Here is a 20,187-nt window from a genome sequence, read left to right as displayed (position 1 = left end):
GGGTGGAATAGAATACAGCTAGCGGCAGTCCCCTGCCTCACACTCCCAAGCCACATGACTTCCCACAGATGTTGAGGGGCTGAAGAGCCCACTGACTTGGCTCACATGTAAGCCTGGATGATGATGCTGGAAAGGCGAGGTTATTTCATACATGGGAAGAGAGAGGTTCATGGGGAAGGCAAGTGACTAACTGTCCTCTCTCTGCTATGAATCAGGGCAGAGTCAAGACAAAGTCATTGCGGCTCCTGGGGAGACTAGGAAGCCCACCTGGCTCTTGGGCAAGGCGGCCTCATGCTGGGTCTTTCCGGAATGATCAGAGTACACACTCTTCAAGCAACACCAGGAGCTTGATAGGCTTTGGCTCCAGTCCTCACAACAACCCTGTGAGGTGGGTTCATCCTTGGTCTCTCATTCTCTGATGAGACCTAAGGACACTTGCTAGCAAAGACCAGGGCTACCTAATGAGTGGATGTGCTGCCTTCTCTGAGACTAGGGACAAGTCTCCCCTCTTCATCTCATAAACACAAGCTGCCCCTAAGTCAGGAATCTACATACACCTCAGGAAGCCAGCGTCTCCCACCCATTCATTGTACAACCAATTCCTCTTCATCGTCCATCCTCAAGTTTTGAGCAGATCGAGCTACATTGGCAGCAGAGCTGGCCCAATCACATCAGATTTCAGTTTCTGAGGTCCCTGGGACTCTATCGGGGCAAGAGAAGTGGGCCTGGGGCTGTGTGGCCCGTTAAGGCAGGACCCGAGCTAAAATCTCTGCCCTCACCCCCACCACCTGTGGCAAAGGCATCATGGTGTCAGCACAAGTTTCCTGGGCTGGGGGAATAAGGAAAGAAGAAACCAGCTGGGTGCTAGGTGGTGACAAGCCTCCTCCCTCCAAGAAAGGGAAATGTGTGGCTCATAGCTGAAGTGACTAAGGCACAGACAGGCCTTGGGTGCCCACTGGTTTCCCATCTCAGGGGGACAGGTTGGACAGTGCAGATCCTCACAACTCCCAACCCCCAAGGACTCCTTAAACCATATTGTTATAGGCAGAGGGAGAAACTCTGTCCCAGGGCTTCTTCATAGATTCATGAGGTACAAGCCAGGCAGACTGAAATGAGGACTTGGGCAGGTGGGCAAGGGGACCCTGAAACCAGTCTCCCCTCGGCCACCCGTCACTGGGCCTCACTGTCTTTCCTGAGGCTGGTGGCAAGAAAGCATTAGCTGAAGATTAGGCCCAAACCCAGCCCTGCCAGGCACCAGAAGCTGCAGGAGCGGGGTCATACCAGCTTTTTACACTTGCGGAGTCTCCAGCCTTAAACTGGCAATAGTCAGATGGGGGAGGCAGGGGGCAGTTCCTTCACACCGAACACAGAGCAGAGGTCGGGAGAGGGAGCTGCTTTATAACACAGCCGGGCCTGGGGGACACTTAGCCCCACCACCTGCAGGTCCTGTCCAAGCCTCAGCTAGCACTTGGCCAAGTAGTCAGTCGGAGGGGCCTTGGCACTCCTGACAGTCCTTCATGTCCTCAGAGTAGTCTTCGATCTGGATGGTGATGGTGTGGAAGCGGAACTTTCCCTGTAGGCGGGTGCTGGCTGCCTTCAGCACAGCCTGGCCATCTGCATTCTGAGCTGGGGGCCGAGAGGACACAGCAGGGGAGGCACCAGAGAATGATTTACTCACTCTAGGGCCCTTAGGAACAATCAGGAGCCTATCTCATTCCCTACCCCCCTACCCCAGAACAGGAGACAGGCATCAGGGACAGCCCCCCTCCATTTCACTCCTGCACCAGGCCACCCTCCAGTCCCCACACCTGGCACAATCCTGCAAGAGGAGGGGAAGCCTTGGCCTTAAGGCTAGGAATCTTTTCTTGGCCTGGGCAAGTGACCTTACTGCCCGCCTCCCCAGTCACCAACCTCAGTTCTTTCATCTAGAAATGGGATTGTGATGATCCCAATAATATCTACAAAGCACTCAGTGTGGGACCAGGTTCAAAGCAGCTGTGCTACAAACATCTGAGGTCCCTGGGTGCTTCGGGGATGGCCCCAGGCCTCTGGTGGCCGCTCTCCCTCACCCTGCCCCTGGGGGGCCTGCCCACTCACCGATGGCGATATGGACAGACAGCACAGGCTGGGTCACGGTCAGTGCCCAAATGTGCAGGCTGTGCAAGGCTTCCACCCCTTCGACCGACAGTAGCAGATCCCGAACGGCCGTGAAGTCCACACCCTTGGGGGTCCCTGAAGATGGCAGGGACAGGGGCTGAAGGAGACTGCTCCCTCCCACCGCTGCTCGTTTCTGCTGTTCCAGAGCAGTCTCCTCAGAGCAGACCTCCTGGGCCAGCAGATCTAATGGTGCCTCCACCTTCCAGATGATCTCCCTCATATCGCCCCTTGGTCTTTTCCTCTTCACACTTGACGTCATGACCTTGTTAGTCTCCTGCCTGTGTCCCCCACTAAAATGGAAATTCCACGAGAAATTTCCACGGAAATTCCCCCACTAAAATGGAAATTCCACATCGGTAGGGCCTAGAGCAGTGCCTGGCCCATAGCAAGGGCCCAATGACTATTTTTTGTAATGAAAGGAAGAATGCAGGGGGCCGCTGCCCCCACACTGGGCATCAGCATCCTCCCTGGTACCTGGGTCATTCTCTTGAAGAAGATGCTTTGACCTTTGACCAGACACTTCCACTAATTCCAAATCAGAACCCCACTTCAAACTGACCCTGGCCACCCAGAGCCCCATGACCCGAGGCCCTGGGGCACAGGAAAGCTGGTCAATGCGGTAACTCAGGGTGGACCATTTGCCAGCACTGAGGAATCCTCTCCCCAGCCCCTAGAGCCCAGCCACGTGCTCCAGAGCCAGAGGCCTCAGAAAGGAAGGCACTGAACTGGAGTGGATTGGGGATTCTGAACCTCAGTCTGCCCCCCAGTGCAATGGGAAGTGGAATCCTGCTGTAGGGAAGGTAGACAGAGACTGAGCAGTGTATGGGGGAGGGATGGAGCTTTACCAGACTAGGTAGGGAGGATACACCCCATCAGGGAGGAGATACCTTGGGGCTAGTGGAAAGGGAAGGTAGTCCGGGGGACATTTCTAGGAACAGCCACACCTGAGGGCTCCAGCTCCATGCCAAGACTGGCCTGGAGCCCCAGGAGGTTTTCCAGCCTGTGCCAGGCTCCAGACCATGGCTCCCTGCCAATGTGCTGGGACTTCCCTGCGCCCCCCACCTGCACTCCCTGCCAAACTTGTTAGTGTCGTAGAGTTCAGAACAAAGGAGAGCCCCAAGCCCAGATTACCTTCCATCAGCACCACGATCACGTCTCTCAGGATGGTCAAAGTCGTCCCCAAGACCAGGATGGAGAAGAGGAAGGTGCAGATGGGGTCTACATACTTGTACTCTGGCTAAAGAAAATGAGGAAGGCAGAGCTGTGGCTCACCACCCAACATCTCAGCTTCCCTTGCCCTTCCCATCCACTGCTGAGCCGGGGAAAGGGGCTCTCTCTGCAGGCTGGGCTCTGGCTCTGCCTCCCAGTTCTCTCTACCTTTTATCCTGTGTCCACACAGATCACAGCTCAGGACAAGGCACAGGCAGTCCCTTCCCACGCCTCCTTGATCAAGGGACTGAAGTGTGAACAAAACTAAAAGGAATCTTAGACACCAATGGTCCAACATCTCGATTGATAGATGGAGAAACTGAGGACCAGTTAGAGCACACGGCTATCAAGGAGTGAAGCTGGGCTTCAGCCACGATGCCTGACTCTTTCCACTACACCATTCTGCCTCTAGTGATTGGCAAGGCCCAAGCATTGGCAGCACACAGGCCTGGGTTTGGATCTGACTTCACAATTTCCCAGCTGTGTGACAGCATCCAAGTCACCGAACCTTTCTGAGATGCAGAAAGCCCCACCACCGCCTCTTTGGGATTATTGTGAAGATCATAAGTGCCAACACTTGCTAGGCACTGGGTAAATGTTCCTTCCCTCTCCCCACACAGCTGGGAGGGAGCTAGAACCCAGAAAGGGCCATGTGTGGAGAGGAGCCCCCAGATGATCTATACTCTCTAGCCCACCTCCCAGCCTACCTCCCTCTGTCCCCAGTTCTGACCTTGAAGTACAAAATATAGGCTGCCACCAAGATGCCTACACTCTGCAGAAAGTCTCCAATCACATGGATAAATGCAGCTCGCACACTGGGGTTCTCCTGCTGCTGGCTGGAGTCATGGCTGTGCCCGTGGCTAGACTGATGAAGAGTCAACCCCATTCTAAAGAAGCAAAGACAAAGCCAAGGGCTTACTGATGTAGCAGGTAGAGGCCCCCCAGTAGGGTTCCTGTGGGACAAAAATCCTAATCCCCAAACTGTCGGATCCCTCTGCCTTGTGAGGATCCCGACCCACCTGGCCTTGGTTCAGAGCACCACAGGAGGATGGGCTCAGCCCCAATGCTAGGCTGAATCTGGGCACAAGGATGCCAAATCTCAGAACAGGAGGGCACCATGGAGGTCACCTAGTTCCCCATCCCATTTCACAAAAGAGAAAGCTGAGGCCCAGAGAGGGAGGTGGCTTGCTCAAGACCATTGAGCAAGGGAGAAGCCCAAAGAAGACACCCATGCTCCACACACACACTGCCTCTGACACCAATTTCAGGCACACCAGCCAGAAAAGAACTTGGATTCTCCCCCTAGGGACATCTGCTCCTGTAAGAACTACACTCACCCCTCCCCATTTCAGGAATGAAGGCTCCCAGGTTATCCACTCATATCTAAGAGGGGAGCGAGGGTAGAGTTGATGCTGCCGCAGACTCATAGCTCTCAATGGCCTTAGTCTAGGCCTAAGGCAGAGAGGTGTTTCAGGAACCAGAGCTCAGACCAGGAGGAAATTCTCGTCCTGCGGCCTATGCATGGCCTCCTTCCACTGAGAGCAGGTGTGCAGATGTGTGTGTGAAAAGTGGGAGGGAGGCCTCACAGGGAACTGAGGCCACACTCACATGATATTCACGGCCACAGCACAGCCCGATGTGATCAGCATGGTCCCCCCTTCGATCTCATAGTCCCCAGAGATTAGCCGCTCCACTGCCAGGAACACCAGCACTCCAGTCACGACCCAGATGGACAGTACAGAGAGCAGGGCTCCCAGGATCTCTGAGGAAGAACCCAACCCCCAACACCAATCTTAGCGTGGGGCCTGAAGACTGAGGAGGCCTCCCCATCTCTCATCCCTCCATGATCCCTCCGCCCCTCCCCTGCAAAGTCAGGGCCTGGATCCACCTCGGCTCTGCGGAAGGTATGGCTGGCATGGTCATACCTTACCTCACCACACATATGTCAGATCACATCAGAGCTAGAAGGAGTTTATGAAGTCAACCCTTTTTGTAAAGAAACTGACTTTCTAAAATATGTACCTATTGCTCAGCTGACAAACTGAGGCTTCTGATGGGAGACTGGGCCATCCCCCATGAAGAAAATGACAATGCAGCTCAGAGATGAACCAAAAGGGTTTTAAAGCCTATATCTTCCAGAAGGCTTTGCTGGCCTTTCCCCCCAGAGGAAATTATTCCACATGGAATTACGTGCAGAGTTGATTCCACTGTCATTCGTTCTTGAAGTCTGGCCATTTCATTTCTTAGGAAAGTGAACTCTCCTTCCCTGCAGACCAGAAGTTCCCAGAGGACAGGGAGCCAGGGCTCCCCCATCAGACTAGGACCTAGCAGAAGTCAGAAGCCACAACTCACATCCTCTTCCCCAACCCAAATCACCCTCCTGGACTCACTCAGGGATCCACCTATGGCAGCCACCAAAGAACCTATGTCTTGACCTACCCCTTCTTCCAATCCCATCCGCACCCCAACCAGGGTCCTTACCAGCTCGCTGCCAGCCAAAGTTCATAGTCTTGGTGGCTGGTCGGGAGGACATCCAGAGAGAAAAGAGACTGACGAGCATGCTGGCAAAATCGGTGAGCAGGTGGGCTGCGTCGGTCATGATTGCCAAGCTGTGAGCTAGGTACCCACCTGCAGGAGCAGGACCAGGGAAACGGAAAAGTTTTATCAGCTCCTCATGGAGCCAACTTCCCAGACTGGGCATGCAGCAGAGAAATCACAGGTTCTGGAGAAAGACTGTGGATTTGGGACCTCTGGACCCAATAGCTGTGTAACCACGGGCAAGTGACTTTCTCTAAGCCTCAACTTCTGTCTGTGAAATGGGACTGACACGATCTACTTAGAAGGTGATTGTCAAAATCAAGTTCAAATAGGGCCTGGAAAGCATAGTAGGCACTCAGTAAATGGTCTTTCCTTCTAGGCATTATTCAGGCCATCCCTTACACACTGGATGTGTGTGACCTTGAGCAAATTACTTAACCCTAATGTGCCTCAGTTTCATCATCTGTAAAAGAAGAATAGCAGCACCCACATGACAATACAAGCTTGTCATGAGGACCGGATGAGAAAACCTGTATATGAAAGACTCAGTGTACTGAATATTCAACAGCATAGTGAATATTCAATAAATGGGGCTACTAGTTTTTGTTTTGTTTTGTTTAATTAAATAGGCTCCACACCCAGCGTGGGGCTTGAACTCACGACCCTGAGATCAAGTGGTACATACTCTACCGGAGTCAGGCAAGACGCCCCGGGGGCTACTAGTATAATATTACTGAGAACATCCTGGAGGAAAGCCTTTTGGATCATGAGACTATCCATGTACCCAATTTCATTTAATTAGCACAAAAGTCCTTACCAACGATTTCCCCAATCATGAACACCAGGCAGATGGCAGAGGCCACATAAAGCTGTCGCCGGGCCCGCTCCTTCTTGGGCTCGAGGTGACTGGCAGGACCCTTCTGGGCATGACAGTAATGGTTACTCTCAGCGACTAACTCAATGGCCTGCAAGTCCAGGCCAGGTGAGGGCAGAGGGATCCAGCCAGTCCCCTCCTGCCACAGAGATCCCGTGTAAGACCTGGCCGGAGAGGACGGGAGAGGGCGGACTCAGCTCTGAGTGGGGGGCAAGGAGGGCCGACTCAGTCCTCTCTCTGTGGGCCTGGGGTTCCCATGTGTCCAACGAAAAGAGTAGCGAGGGGCACGCCAAGCCCGACCGTCACTGAAGGGTAACCAGAAACTCATGTGTGGAGTCGGGGTGCTGGGGAAATGACAGTCCAGGAGTCTCGGGGTCTTGGCCCAGGGTGTCCCTCCCCCCCCCCCGCCCCCCTCTCCCGTCCCGGGGCCCGGAGGAGGCAAAGACCTTGGGCACTAGCCAAGGCGCAGGGCCAGCGCAGCCAAGCACGGAGAAGGAACAGAGCTCAGGCTCAGGGAGGAGGGCAGGCGCCCCTCTTGTGCACCTGGGGACCCAGGGCCTCCCAGGGCGGGACTGCCCGGGGGCAAAGTGTGGGGCGGGGGCGGGGCTCCAGGCACGCGACAGCGCACCAGCGCGCGGGGGTCAGGCTCCCGGCTCAGTCGCGAGGTGGGGGGCTGATCCCCCCGCCCGAGCTCGGCATCCCCTCCCCCGCCTCCCGCCGCCCCCTCCGCGTGGGCCCGGCCGAGCCGCCGGCCAAACCGTCCAGCCCGCGGCGAACCAGGAGATGCGCCCGACGCCGCGCCCTGGGCCCCGCGGCTCCCGCCTTACCGGGTTCCGGACTTGGTGTCCACCAGGTGCTGCTTCTCCGTGGGCTCCATGCGGCCCGGGCCGCCCCCGCGGGGTCCGGGCAGCCGCGCGCCGCCGCCGCGTCCCGTGCGCCCTGGGAGTTGCGGGCGGGCCCCCGCGCAGCGCGCACCCACCTGCCGGGAGGGCCCCGCTCGCCGCCCGCCCGCCCGCTGCTTCCCGCCGCCGCTCCCGCCCGCGCCGCGCCCGGCCGGCCCCCTGCAGCCCCGGCCCCCGCAGCCCGTGCGCGCCCGCCGCTGCGCCCCGCGCCCGCCGCTTTATCCGGCCCCGGCCTCCCCGTGTGAAGCTGCGCGTCGTGTGCAAAAGGCCGCGGGGTGGGGGAGGGCAGGCCGGCCGCAAAGGGTTCCCCGGCGCTGCCCCGAGCGCTCGGCCCCGGCGCCCCCGGGCCGCGAGGAGCCGCCCCCGCCCGACTTGGGACTGGGCGGCGGCTGCGCGCACTCTCCCCCGCGCTCGGCCGGCCGCATCCCGCCCAGGAGTTCGCCGAGCTCCGTTTGTGGGATTGGGTCCCCTGAGAACAGGAATGCGGCTCCCGAGGCCAGGTGTGTCTTGCCCTCAGGCTGGAGACTCCTGAGGCCGGCTGCGTTCTTGGGCTCGGGCTAGGGGTCTCCTGGGGCGGGACGTGCCCGCCCTGGGCCTGGGGCAAGGGCCTCCTTGGGACTGGCTGTGACTGACTGGCTGTGACTCCCGCCTCCCGCGCGCCCCGATTGCTATCTGGAGTGGCTTTATCTCCACCCTACACGGAGCAGTGTGGCCCTTCAGCAGCAGTGACCATCTGCAAAGAATCACCGCCACCCTCCCTTCCCTGCCCCGCAGCATCTCACAGAAGCCCCAGGAAGGTGCCGTACGTGGTGTTCCGCGGGAGAAGCTGCCTGTGTTGGCCTGGTGCACCCACCACCCACTTTAAGCTGTGTCCCCTCACAGCGGTCCCTTGGGGGAGGTGGTGTCAGGACCTTATGGCCTAGCCTAATGGATGAACTCTGATGGATTATATAGAAAGAACTCCGGACTGCTGACCTCTCTGCCCAGTCACTCCATCATCCCCAGTGTCCTTGGTCTAGGGGACCGTGGCTTGGCAATGTCCCTTCACGTAGACAAGTGTCTCAGGTGCAAGTCACTTGTCCACACCGCTGGGGATAAAAAGGGGCACCTCAGTCTCTCCCAGACAAAAGTCATTTTATTTGGAGACTAGGTGCAAGGAGAGAGGATGGCAGCACCATGCCGCCCTAGACTGGGTCCCCACTGAGTGCCTTTCCACCTCCTCTGGACTCTGTGAAAAACGTTTACCTTAGGTTTTGTGGTTTTCCTGGTATAGTCTAAAAACCAGTCCAAATCAGCAGTACTTGGAAAAGGTGTTTAAATGCAGGTTTCTGGGACGCCTGGGTGGCTCAGCGGTTGAGCCTTTGGCTTGAATCATGATCCCAGAGTCCAGAGATCAAGTCTATCATCGGGCTTCCTGTGGGAACCTGCTTCTCCCTCTGCCTACGTCTCTGCCTCTCTCTGTGTGCCTCTCGTGAATAAATAAATAAAATATTTTTTAAAAATGCAGGTTCCAAAACCCTGCATCAAACCAACTCAATCAGAATCTTTTATTTGATAGCAAAATGTTAATGCTTTAAAAAGCATTTTTTTTTTTGTATCCCTTTTGTTCCCTTTGATGCAGAGCACATTGATAAGTTCTCTAGAAATGTAGATTTACAAATTGGATTCAGGGGCAGCCCAGGGGTGGCTCAGCCGTTTAGCACCACCTTCAGCCCAGGGTGTGATCCTGGAGACTTGGGATCCAGACCCATGTCGGGGCTCCTTGCATGGAGCCTGCTTCTCCCTCTGCCTGTGTCTGTCTGTCTGTCTCTCTCTCTGTGTCTCTCATGAATAAATAAATAAAATCTTTTAAAAAATTGGATTCAGGTGCATATATTCATTTTATTAAAAACTTTTATGCCAGATTTCCTTTAAATTAAGAAGATGGACTTGACTTACAGGAGCTTGACCAGTTAAGACTTTGATATAGTAAAAAAGTGCTCGGTCTGCTTATATTATACCTGACTACAGATTGCCAGGAGGTCCTCTGTGGAGGTCCTCAGACCTCAACCTGAGGAACTTTATTTTAAAAATATAAATTCCAGGGGCACCTGGCTGGTTCACTTGGCTAAGTGTCTGCCTCTTGATTTCAGCTCCAGTCTTGATCTCAGGGTCATGAGTTGGGGCCCCGAGTTGGCCTCAGTGCTGGGCGGAGAGCCTACAGTTAGAAGATACAGATAAAGATACAGATTTCCACATTCCACAGGTCTGTTTCTGTAGGTCTGGGAACTATAATGTTTTGGTTTTTTTTAAAAGATTTATCTATTCATGATAGACATAGAGAGAGAGAGGCAGAGAGACAGGCAGAGGGAGAAGTAGGCCCCACGCAGGGAGCCCGACGCGGGACCCGATCCCAGGACTCCCGGATTGCGCCCTGGGCCAAAGGCAGGTGCCAAACCGCTGAGCCACCCAGGGATCCCTGGAACAATAATGCTTAAAACTTCAACGTTTGGGATCCCTGGGTGGCTCAGTGGTTTAGTGCCTGCCTTCCGCCCAGGGCGTGATCCTGGAGTCCCAGGATTGAGTCCCATAACGGGCTCCCTGAATGGAGCCTGCTTCTCCCTCTGCCTATGTCTCTGCCTCTGTGTGTGTGTGTGTGTGTCTCTCATGAATGAATAAATAAATTAAAAAAGAAACCTCAACGTTTCATGCTGCTATGAAATTATTGTTTATTTTTTATGGTATAGTGGGTTTGTTTATTTTTACTTTTACTTTTTATTTTTTATTTATTTTTAAGATTTTATTCATTTATTTGAGAAAGAGCACACAAGCAGGCAGAGCAGGAGAGGGAGAAGCAGGCACCCGCGCTGAACAGGAAGCCTAATGCAGGCAGGACTCGATCCCAGGACCCTGTAATCACGACCTAGGCTGAAGGCAGATACTTAAGTGACTTAGCCACCCAGGCACCCCATGATTTTTTTAAAAGATATATTTATTTACTTATATGAGAGAGAGAGAGAGCACATGAGCAGGGGGAGGAGCAGAGGAAGAGAGAGAAAATCTCAAGCAGACTCCTCGCTGAGCACAGAGCCCAACTCTGGGCCTGATCTCACAACCCCAAGATCATGACCCCAGGGGAAACCAAGAGTCAGACGCTTAACCATCTGAACCACCCAGCACCCCTATAGTGGCTTTGATTTTTAAAAATACCTTTATCTAGGGACACCTGGGTGGTTCAGTTGGTTAAACATCCAGCTCTGGATTTTGGCTGGATCTCAGGATTGTGGGATCTGGCTTCATGTCAGGCTCCACACTCAGCATAGCCTGCTTAAGACTCTCTCTCTCTCTGTCTCCTCTCTGCCCTCTCCCCACTCCAGCTCTCAGTCTCTCTCTAAAATAAATAAATATTTTTTTTAAAAATAAAAATACCTTTATCTGAAGTATTGGAGGATAAAATGATATGATATCTGGGATTTGTCACCAAATAATCCCAGTGCTGGGAGTGGGTAATGATAAAGAAACAAATGTGTCATTAACTGTTGAAACTGACCGATGGGGGTACATTACACCATTCCCTCTACCTTTCCATGTTTGAAATTTTTCCTAATTAAAGGTTTGGGAAAAAATAAACCTTTTCTGGTGGTTCTAATGTAGCAGGCTATGGAACCATATTGAAGATCCATTGGACTAACCCCTTTGAAGTTTTCCTCTCTTACAGCATGATCTTAAAGGAAGTTTTTGATCAAGAACCCTTCATATTAGCCTTAAGTGTTCTGGTTTGCGAGGACAAGTAGAGCCTCTTGTGTGGCAAGGTAGAGATCTTCCTACTTGCGGTCAAGAGATACCTCCCTGGAATTTAAACTTTGACTACTGGCTTTAACTGCCTTCCCTCTCTCTGATAAGTGACAAGATAGTGAACTGATATCTGTTTCTCATGTTATCAGTAACCTGGAGAAGAAATCTGGAAGCAGAATGTGGACAGGTTGTAATACTGATTCTTGTGATTTTTAAAAATATTTTATTTTTTTATTCATGAGAGACACAAAGAGAGAGAGAGAGAGGCAGAGACATAGGCAGAGGGCTCCACGCAGGGAGACTGATGTGGGACTCGATCCAGGGACTCCAGGATCACACCCTGGGCTAAAGGCAGGCACTAAATTGCTGAGCCACCCAGACGTCTTGGTTCTTGTGATTTCAAAATGATGAAAACCTCCCTCTTTCTGGCTGCAAATTCCTTCAGTCTTCTATAGGAAGATATTTTGGGACTATAAAGAAAAGCAAGTGTATGGTTATCAAAAAAAGACAGGATAGTGGCTACCTCCAAGGAAGGGGCCACATGAGGGCTTCTGGGGGCTTGGCGGTGTCTTTTTCTTGACTTGCACACACAGAATCTTGACTAGCAGCACAGAATCTCATTATGCAGTAGTCTGTTAAACTCTACAGCTTGTTTTGTGTATTTGTGTGTAACATATTACACAATTTGTGTAGAGGTCGCTTTTAGGCAAACAGGCTTGAGCAATGGAATGTTGTAGAAGGCGCTTCAGCCACCACCTGGCTGAATACAGACAGGCCCACCAGGCCACACCTCAAAATATCCATTGCTCCAAACTAATCAATGGGCTACTTACAGTTAGGCACAGTTACCAAACAAGGGGGAATTTCCATATGCTGCTCTACGGCCTCATCTTCCCCCTTTAAAAACAGCTGCCACCCACTGCCTCCTTGCGGACAATCTCTCCTCTGCTGTTCTGCCCTCTTCTCCCTTACAGGTATATTCAGGAAACTTCTATCTCCTTTGTTCGGCCTCAGGTGAATTCTTATCACTGCCAGCGCCACAGGCTTCACTCGATCAGTTGCCCGCATTTGAGGGGCCCTTATCTGATGGGGAGAGACACCCCATGTAGCCACCACATTTGGTGGCCCTCGTGGGGAGATTTTGTGCCCTCTCCACCCTGACACACATCTGTGCAGGGAGCTTTTGCTGGTCCAGGACTCTTTCCAGATTCTCCCGGAATTTCTCAGGACTTTCCCTCAGTGGACCAACTCTAGCATTCCTTGGGGAACTGAAAATTCCTTGCGAGGTTCCTGTGTGGTAAGGAACCAAAGCCAAAAGGGGGAACCAGCAGGACTACCCTTACCCCAAAGGGTGAGAGAAATCCCCTTCTGCCCTTGGAAGTGACCCTTCTCTCCCTCTCCTTTCTCTTTTCAGCCCCACTTCAGTCTACCCCTAGTACCTCCCAGATGACTGAAGGCCGTGGCCACGACCACGGCTCCCTGGCATGGTCTACAGGTCTGAGGACTGGATGAGCAGGTCAGCCTGTCAGGCCCGTGAGGGAGAAGGACCCACTTCGTCTGCTTTCTTACTCCCTCCCGAGGTCTGCTCCCAAAGTCCAGCACAATTGGCTGCGCCTCCCAGAGAATCCCCTCATGTTAGGGATTCGGTGGAGACCCTTTCCTGAGGCTGGCTGACTTTCAGCCACCTGGCTTCTTTCACCCTCCACCCTTCTTCCTCTTTTGGCGTGGCCCCAGCTTGCCATCTTGATCTGCAGGCAAACATGTTCCCACGCATCTGAGTGGTCAGTCCTCCACATCCTTTTTCCCACCTGGTCTGGCCAAAGGGCATCTGGCTCTACCTGCTGCCAGGAGACACCGCCACAGGAAGTGTTATGCCATTTGCTGCTACCTCTTTCTGAGATGGGACACCACCAGAAGGGTCAGTTGCCTCATAGAGATCTGGTCCTTGCTCAGCTCAGCAGAACTCCTGAGGGAAATGGTGACCAGGAGTGGAATCTCTATTCCCTTTGGCAAGGGCACCCCTCTGGGAATCGGCATCCAGTCTTTCCCACAAATGGGACCTCTCTCTTCCTTTGGACTCGCCCTTGGGCTGTGTTCTTTTTTTTTTTTTAAGAGTATTTTTTTTAAGTTTTTTTTTTTTTTTTTTTTTTTTTTTTTTTTTTTTTTTTATGATAGTCACACACAGAGAGAGAGAGAGAGAGAGAAAGGGAGGCAGAGACACAGGCAGAGGGAGAAGCAGGCTCCATGCACCGGGAGCCCGATGTGGGATTCGATCCCGGGTCTCCAGGATCGCGCTCTGGGCCAAAGGCAGGCGCTAAACCGCTGCGCCACCCAGGGATCCCCTTGGGCTGTGTTCTTAAAAGCTGGAGCAAATTTGACAAACTCCTAGATCAAGAGATATGGCCCTCTCACAGGCCTCTTTCTTATACTATTTTCCAGCTTGACCTTCTCTGCTGAACTCCATATGGTGGCAAGTCCCATACATGTCTCGCTTGGTTTCATAGCCCTAAATCAGGACCTCGACCTAAGGAGCCTCTTACAGAATGTGTTTGCTAACCAGCCACCTCCTGACCTACTGGATACTGACTCTCTGATTGTTCCTCCTCCCAATAGACCTAGCTTACTCTTGCTGCATGTGGGGGCTTCTCCCTCCTTCATTTCCTACGTTAATGGCTATGATAATAGGAGCCAACTGTGGTTAGTCTACCTCCGGATGGGGACTTTAAGGAATATTCCCAAGCAGCTGCCAAAACTCCTTTTGTTTCAGGGACACCCCCTGTCTTCTCTGGCCTGATATGGACTGCCTTTTCCCTCTTACTGGTGGAAAAATAAGGCGTTTGCTCATCTGTCTGAGCTGGTGAACTTTAAGAACCAGGAACCAGCTTTTTCTGTCCTCTGCAGCACTTTACCTCTTCTGCCTCCCTCTCCTCTCCCTGTTTTGGCACCACTTTGGGTGCAGCCTACATAACTGGTCCCTACACAGTGCACGGTGACTCCCATGCCATTGGCTCCTCCTTCTACCCTTGCTATCAAGGAGTAAAGAGCACCCCCTTGGATTTACACCGACCACTTCAAATTTCCCCACCAGGGCCCCAGGTAAAAATTGACAATGGGAAACAGATTGATTGGCTTTTTAGTGAACCTAAGAGGAACATAATTCAGTATTTAAATTCATTGAAACTTCTACCAAGGTTTGCTGAAGATCATTTTATCTCTGTTGCAGTTTGTCAGCAAAATGAGGACTTAAAATTATGGTGAACTTTTCTGTCCTGAAGTTTTCATGGGCAGTTATTAAGATAGTCTTTGGTAACCTGAAACTTCAAAGTTTCGCTTGGATAATAAATTGGATTGAATTCATTGGACATCTTGGTCTTCTCCAAATAGAATGGAGAGCTAGAGCAATGAATCCTGAACGTAGGTTCGTGATTGACTTCTTACTGCAGAGGAACTAAGGATTTTGAGTGTTGAAGAACACGATTTGTGCTTGATTCATAAATTTGCCATCTAAAGAATTCTGGTATAATAATTCACAATTGGTTACTGCTTAGTTTTCACTGGAGACTGAGGTGCAAAATTCTGCTAAATGTAATTTAGGTTGATGAAAAAAAGGGAAGCAACTCCGAAGATAGGAGACTAAGAGATGTGTAAGAAAGATATAAGGAACGGAAATACAAAATTTCCTTTTGTTGAAGAGAGAGAAAAAAAAGTAATTTTGTCCTAAAGTGAAACTGGTTGGAGAGAAACGGCTTGGGACAAAATCTGAATGGAAAAGAAAGTTGTGGAAGGTTTATGAAGGGAAATCTTTGGAAAGGAGTATTATGTGTGGTCAGGACCAACAAAAATTGAAATGAGTGAATTTTTTTTGAAGATTTTATTTATTTATTCATGACAGACACACAGAGAAAGGCAGAGACATAGGTAGAGGGAGAAGCAGGCTCCCTGCAGGGCTTGATCCCAAGACCCCAGGAACACGCCCTGAGCTGAAGGCAGATGCTCAACCACTGAGCTACCCAGGTGCCCCTGAAATGAGTGGATTTTTAAAGTATACTGGTATAAGACTGAAATTCTGCTTTCTCTCTGTTAAAAAGATTAAGTTTTCTTGGATTGTTGGTCTGCTCTTGATAAGAAAATGTAAACAAAGTTGTTTTTTCTTTTCTTTGCCCAGAAAAACCAGTTTCTATGTTTGTCTTTAGCAGGTCTTTGATGATCTGAAATCCTATTTAGGAATGTGCTTTGAAACTTCCTAAAGTTTTTAACAAACTTCCCTGAGATTTGATGTGTCACAGAAATAACTGATTTCCTTGTCAATTGCCTCATAATGAACTCTCATATCAGATCATTACAAATATCCATAGTTATTGTTCTGATGCTTTTTGTGAAATGTGTTTCATCTTCAAGGAGATTCATAAAAAGAGCTTTTGACAAATACAAGTATTTGGTATATTTAAGATCATAAAACTGAAATGGGTAAGAATTTCCAGAACTAACTAAAAAGCTGCATTTGAACTGAACAAAAATTAGTACCATAGAACTAAATGAACTGAGGAAAATGATTATAGTTTCTGTGAATCTTGTTTAAAACATTGCTGGCTCTCCAATGTTTGCTCTTTCAGATTAAGGAAACTTTCTCCTAATATGCTTTATTTTATTTTATTTTATTCTCCTATTTTATTCTCCTATTCTCCTAAGATATTAAATTTTTTTCTTTTGTTTTTTAGAGAGAGAAGGCGCATGCGTGTGCAAGGGGCAAGAGGGGAAAAGGGAGAGAATCTTAAGTAGACCTGATGCGGGGATCGATCTCACATGCCCAACATCATGATCTCAGCTGAAATCAAGAGTCAGAAGCTCCAGATGCCTGGGTGGCTCAGTGGTTGAGTGTTTGGCTCAGGGTGTGATCCTGAGGTCCTGGGATTGAGTCCTGCATTGGGCTCACTGTGGGGAGCCTGCTTCTCCCTCTGCCTATGTCGCTCATGAATAAATAAATAAAATCTTTAAAAAAAAAAAAAGTCAGAAGCTCAAATGACTGAGCCACTCAAGTACCATGAAGCATTTAAATTTTCTCTATCCAAACCTTCTGAAATACAAAAAGTCTCAGTGAGTATTCTTTCATTCGTGGCAATCATAGTTATTTGCATAAATTCAATAAAAATTTGTTCTCCTTGTAACAGGACACCAATGGGAACATCGATTATTTTACGAAGGTGTTGACTAGAATGTCATATTTGAAAGAGATCTGCATAGACTCAGATGCAACCAGACACCTTTAAGAAACTAAAGTTGACTTTATGAACATGAAACCAATAAATCCCCTTGAAAATGTTGGCTTGATACCTGCTTTGAGTTCCCAGCATCTTTACCAGGTAAGTAAAGAATGTCACTTCTTGGCAGGTACAGGAACCTCAAGATATTTGGGGGACCTTAAGAAGCAAAATTTGCCCAATCCACAGGTATTACAAGCATGTCTGATGGCAAGTATTTGGTCTTGGCTTCTGGCCTAGAGACACTACCAAAAGTTCAGTTGAGATTCCTCATAAAGAGTTCCAGCAAAGCAAATTTTGAAAGATCTCTGATCAATCACTATTCTTGCTGAGCTTATTAAATGATTAAGTCAAGTTTGTTAATATTGAACTTGTTTTTCGAATGTGTTATACTTGATTTGCCTATCTCCAGAAATTAGGGTGATCACAGAGAGAAAAATAATGATTCAATAATACACCTCTGCGGACGTTAAATTCGATTCTGATCGTCTTTCAGTGTTTGTTGTTTGCCTAAGCTGATCAACTTGAGGCAAACATTAGAGAAATTGCCATAGTAGCTCATGTATAAACGATCTTTTTGTTCTTGTTATCCTGTAGGGACAACAACAGGACCCCATAGACATATGATTATTTAAACAGCTGGAAAATGGAATGGATTCCCCAACAATTGTACAACTCAACTAGCACCTTGACCAAATTTGTGTAGCTGGGATGACAAAATGGATCCTTAAAAGCCTGAGCCTACCCCTACTCCATTGGGTTAACTACGGACTTGTGGAGAAAATAGATGGTCTCATTTTCCTTATGACTGGATTGGATGATGCACTTGGGGATGCCCGAATTCCTGGATAAGTCTTCTCCCACTTGCCAGCGGTTCTTTACAATCAGGATGTTAAGGCTAGACTTCAAACAAAGAGGGCTTCTTGGGGCACTCTGGGTGGCTCAGTCGGTTAAGCTTCTGCTTTCGGCTCAGGTCATGATCCTGAAATCCAGAGATGCAGCCCCACGTCAGGCTCCTTGCTCAGCAAGGTGTCTGCTTCTCCCTCTCCCCTCCTGCTCGTGGCTCTCTCTTGCTATCTCTGTCTCTCTCTCTCTCTAAGATAAATAAATAAAGTCTTTAAAAACAAAATAAGGGACCCCTGGGTGGCTCAAGGGTTGAGCCTCTGCCTTTGGCTCAGGGCATGATCCCGAAGTCCTGGAACTGAGTCCCACAATGGGCTCCCTGCATGGACCCAGCTTCTCCTCCCCCCACATACGTCTCTGCCTCTCTCTGTGTGTCTCTCATGAATAAATAGATAAAATCTTAAAAAAAACACACACACACAAAGAGGTTTTATCCCTTAGCCATATTCTTGATGGTTTTATTCCTTAGCCATATTTGTCCCAGAAACAATTGGGACTATATCTATCGATGTAAAATTGCAAATGGGCGCTTTAACCAAGCAGTCAACAGCCACCTTTAGCCACATCCAACTTGTATCACTCCACAGATTTGGAGTCGCCCCCCAAAACCAAATATCTTCACTGCAGCTCAAGGAGGAACCTATACTTTAGTAAAAAGCAGAGTGTTATGTATATACTCCAAATTATCACAAAAATGTGACAGGGTTACTAACTGATATAAATACTCAAATTGGTACTTTAAGAGATCTCTCTCTCTCCTTTAATGATTGGTCAGACTATTGGACTGGAAGATTTTTGTCAACTATCAAGGACTTTTAATTGGGCTTCTTTTTCTTGTTATTCTAATTACACAGTATGTTATGTCCCTAGGGCAAACTGTGTCAGCCATTAACCATGAAAGCCAGTACAATCCAAAACCTGACCCCTTTTCCTCAGGTAACATACATCCAAAACTTACTTCCAGGAATTGGGTATACCTTCAGACCATTTGCAGACAAAAAGCTACTCGAACCTATCTGGACCGGACCCTATCATGTTCTCTTGACCACTCCAACAGCGCAAAAACTTCACGGCTTCTCCCCATGGATCCATCTTTCCAGAATCAAGACTGCTCTGGCCCCAGATGAGGAGCCTTCCCCTTAAGTAGAGCTGTTGGAGATCTACACCTGTTATTCAAACGAGACTCAAATTTATAAGTTTGCAGTGTCTTAGGCCCAATAATATGTCTCCTTGGATGCGCTCAGCCTCACCTCTCTCCTAGCCCCTTGGCTCCTTGTTTGTGGAGACCCCGGATGCTACTTCACGTTGGTCATTGCTCAACCATCCCCTAGCACTGGTGGCTGGCTTGGCCTTCCCTGGATTAAGTCTGGGCTACCGCAGAACCACTGTTGCCCACCGCTCCCATGCCACCATGGGGAGTAGCAGCAGCTCCAGCAGCCATATGTCCAGTCCACCTAAGTGGGCCACGGGGGCTCTGCTCATTCCACTGCCTGTAGAGTCAGGTGTAGCCATCTAGCCTCCCCCCACCCCCTGCAGCTGCCCGAAGGGGTCAAGTGGTACAACCCGGAAGTGCAAGGGAATTAAACACACTCTGGGGAGCTGACTTCGATCCTGAGACAGACGAAATTCTTCCCTCTGATGAACTGCTTTGAGTCGTGTTGTGTTCTTTATGGCCTTCTAGAAACATCTCCCATGACTGAGCAAGCAGCAGGAGGTCTCTTGGTAAAGCTGTGGCCAGCTCAGTAATGCCACACATCATATTTGTTTCCCTCTTTTCCTGCCTTGCTGCCACTTCCCTTCACTCTGGCTGCCCTGGGATCGCACCTAGGTTACAGCATGGAAGCTTTGCTTTAGTCTCTGTGTTCTGGAGAATCAGAGAACGAGGCACTGAACCTGTTTCTTGAGGACCCTCTCAGGGCCTGTTTTCCATGGAACTCTCATTGGGAAATGCTAGTTTAAAGAATTTATTCTTTGATGGGATGGAAAATGAGCCTAGCCATTACTTTTTGCTCCACCCTCCCTTTTTTTCCCCTAAGATTTTATTTATTTGAGAGACAGAGCAAGCATGAGCAGAGGGAGGGGCAGAGGGAGAGAGAGAAGGAGACTCCACCCTCCCCCCAGCAGGAAGCCCAATGCAGGACTTGATCCCAGGACCCCAGGATCACAACCTGGGCCAAAGGCAGACACACTCAACTGACTGAGCCACCCAGGTGCCTCTACTGTCTGTCTCCTGCTCAACACTTGCCATCAGGCCTTCTGTCCATCTCCTCTGAGCTCTTCTCTCCATAACAACAGGTTGAATGAAACCTCAGCTTTTCCTCTCTAATTTTTCCCCACTCGGTGTCCCCCCTTCCCTTATGGTCCCTTTCACTATTAGAGAGGAAGACAAACCACGAGAGACTCCTAACTCTGGGAAACAAACAAAAGGTTGCAGAAGGAGAGGTGGGAAGAGGATGGGGTGGGTAACTGGGTGACAGGCATTAAGAAGGGTACATGATGAGATGAGCACTGGGTGTTATACTATATGTCGGCAAATTGAATTTAAGTGAAATTTTAAAAATAAAATTAAATA

At 50.1% G+C, this 20,187-nt stretch overlaps 1 protein-coding gene and 1 long non-coding RNA gene across 2 annotated transcripts; one reads left to right on the top strand and one right to left on the bottom strand.

The window, feature by feature from the left end:
• Window positions 1–328: 328 nt before the first annotated feature.
• Window positions 329–7,741, bottom strand: SLC30A2 (solute carrier family 30 member 2). The gene is made up of 8 exons (XM_025447406.3): window positions 7,606–7,741; window positions 6,722–6,942; window positions 5,848–5,994; window positions 4,975–5,128; window positions 4,097–4,253; window positions 3,289–3,394; window positions 2,098–2,232; window positions 329–1,626 (listed from the first exon to the last, which is right to left on the bottom strand). The coding sequence occupies exons 1-8, from the start codon at window positions 7,653–7,655 to the stop codon at window positions 1,481–1,483; spliced, it is 1,116 nt and encodes a 371-aa protein (XP_025303191.1). The 5' UTR covers window positions 7,656–7,741; the 3' UTR covers window positions 329–1,480.
• LOC118354144 (uncharacterized) lies at window positions 7,400–20,171 on the top strand. The gene is made up of 3 exons (XR_004814157.2): window positions 7,400–7,631; window positions 16,623–16,814; window positions 17,310–20,171. It is a non-coding gene; the product is annotated as an uncharacterized LOC118354144 (long non-coding RNA).
• The last annotated feature ends 16 nt before the right edge of the window (window positions 20,172–20,187 follow it).

This window comes from Canis lupus, chromosome 2 (assembly GCF_003254725.2).
Source record: "Canis lupus dingo isolate Sandy chromosome 2, ASM325472v2, whole genome shotgun sequence".
Taxonomy (NCBI): domain Eukaryota; kingdom Metazoa; phylum Chordata; class Mammalia; order Carnivora; family Canidae; genus Canis; species Canis lupus.
This window is presented reverse-complemented; position numbering and strand designations above follow the sequence as displayed.

Excerpts from the sequence above, each read along its gene's own strand:
- SLC30A2 (XM_025447406.3), bottom strand. The coding sequence starts at position 7,655 with ATGGAGCCCACGGAGAAGCAGCACCTGGTGGACACCAAGTCCGGAACC. Across the intron at positions 6,943-7,605 it reads GACACCAAGTCCGGAACCCG|GTCTTACACGGGATCTCTGT; the intron begins GTAAGGCGGGAG and ends CTCTCCGGCCAG. Across the intron at positions 4,254-4,974 it reads GCTGTGGCCGTGAATATCAT|AATGGGGTTGACTCTTCATC; the intron begins GTGAGTGTGGCC and ends TTGCTTCTTTAG.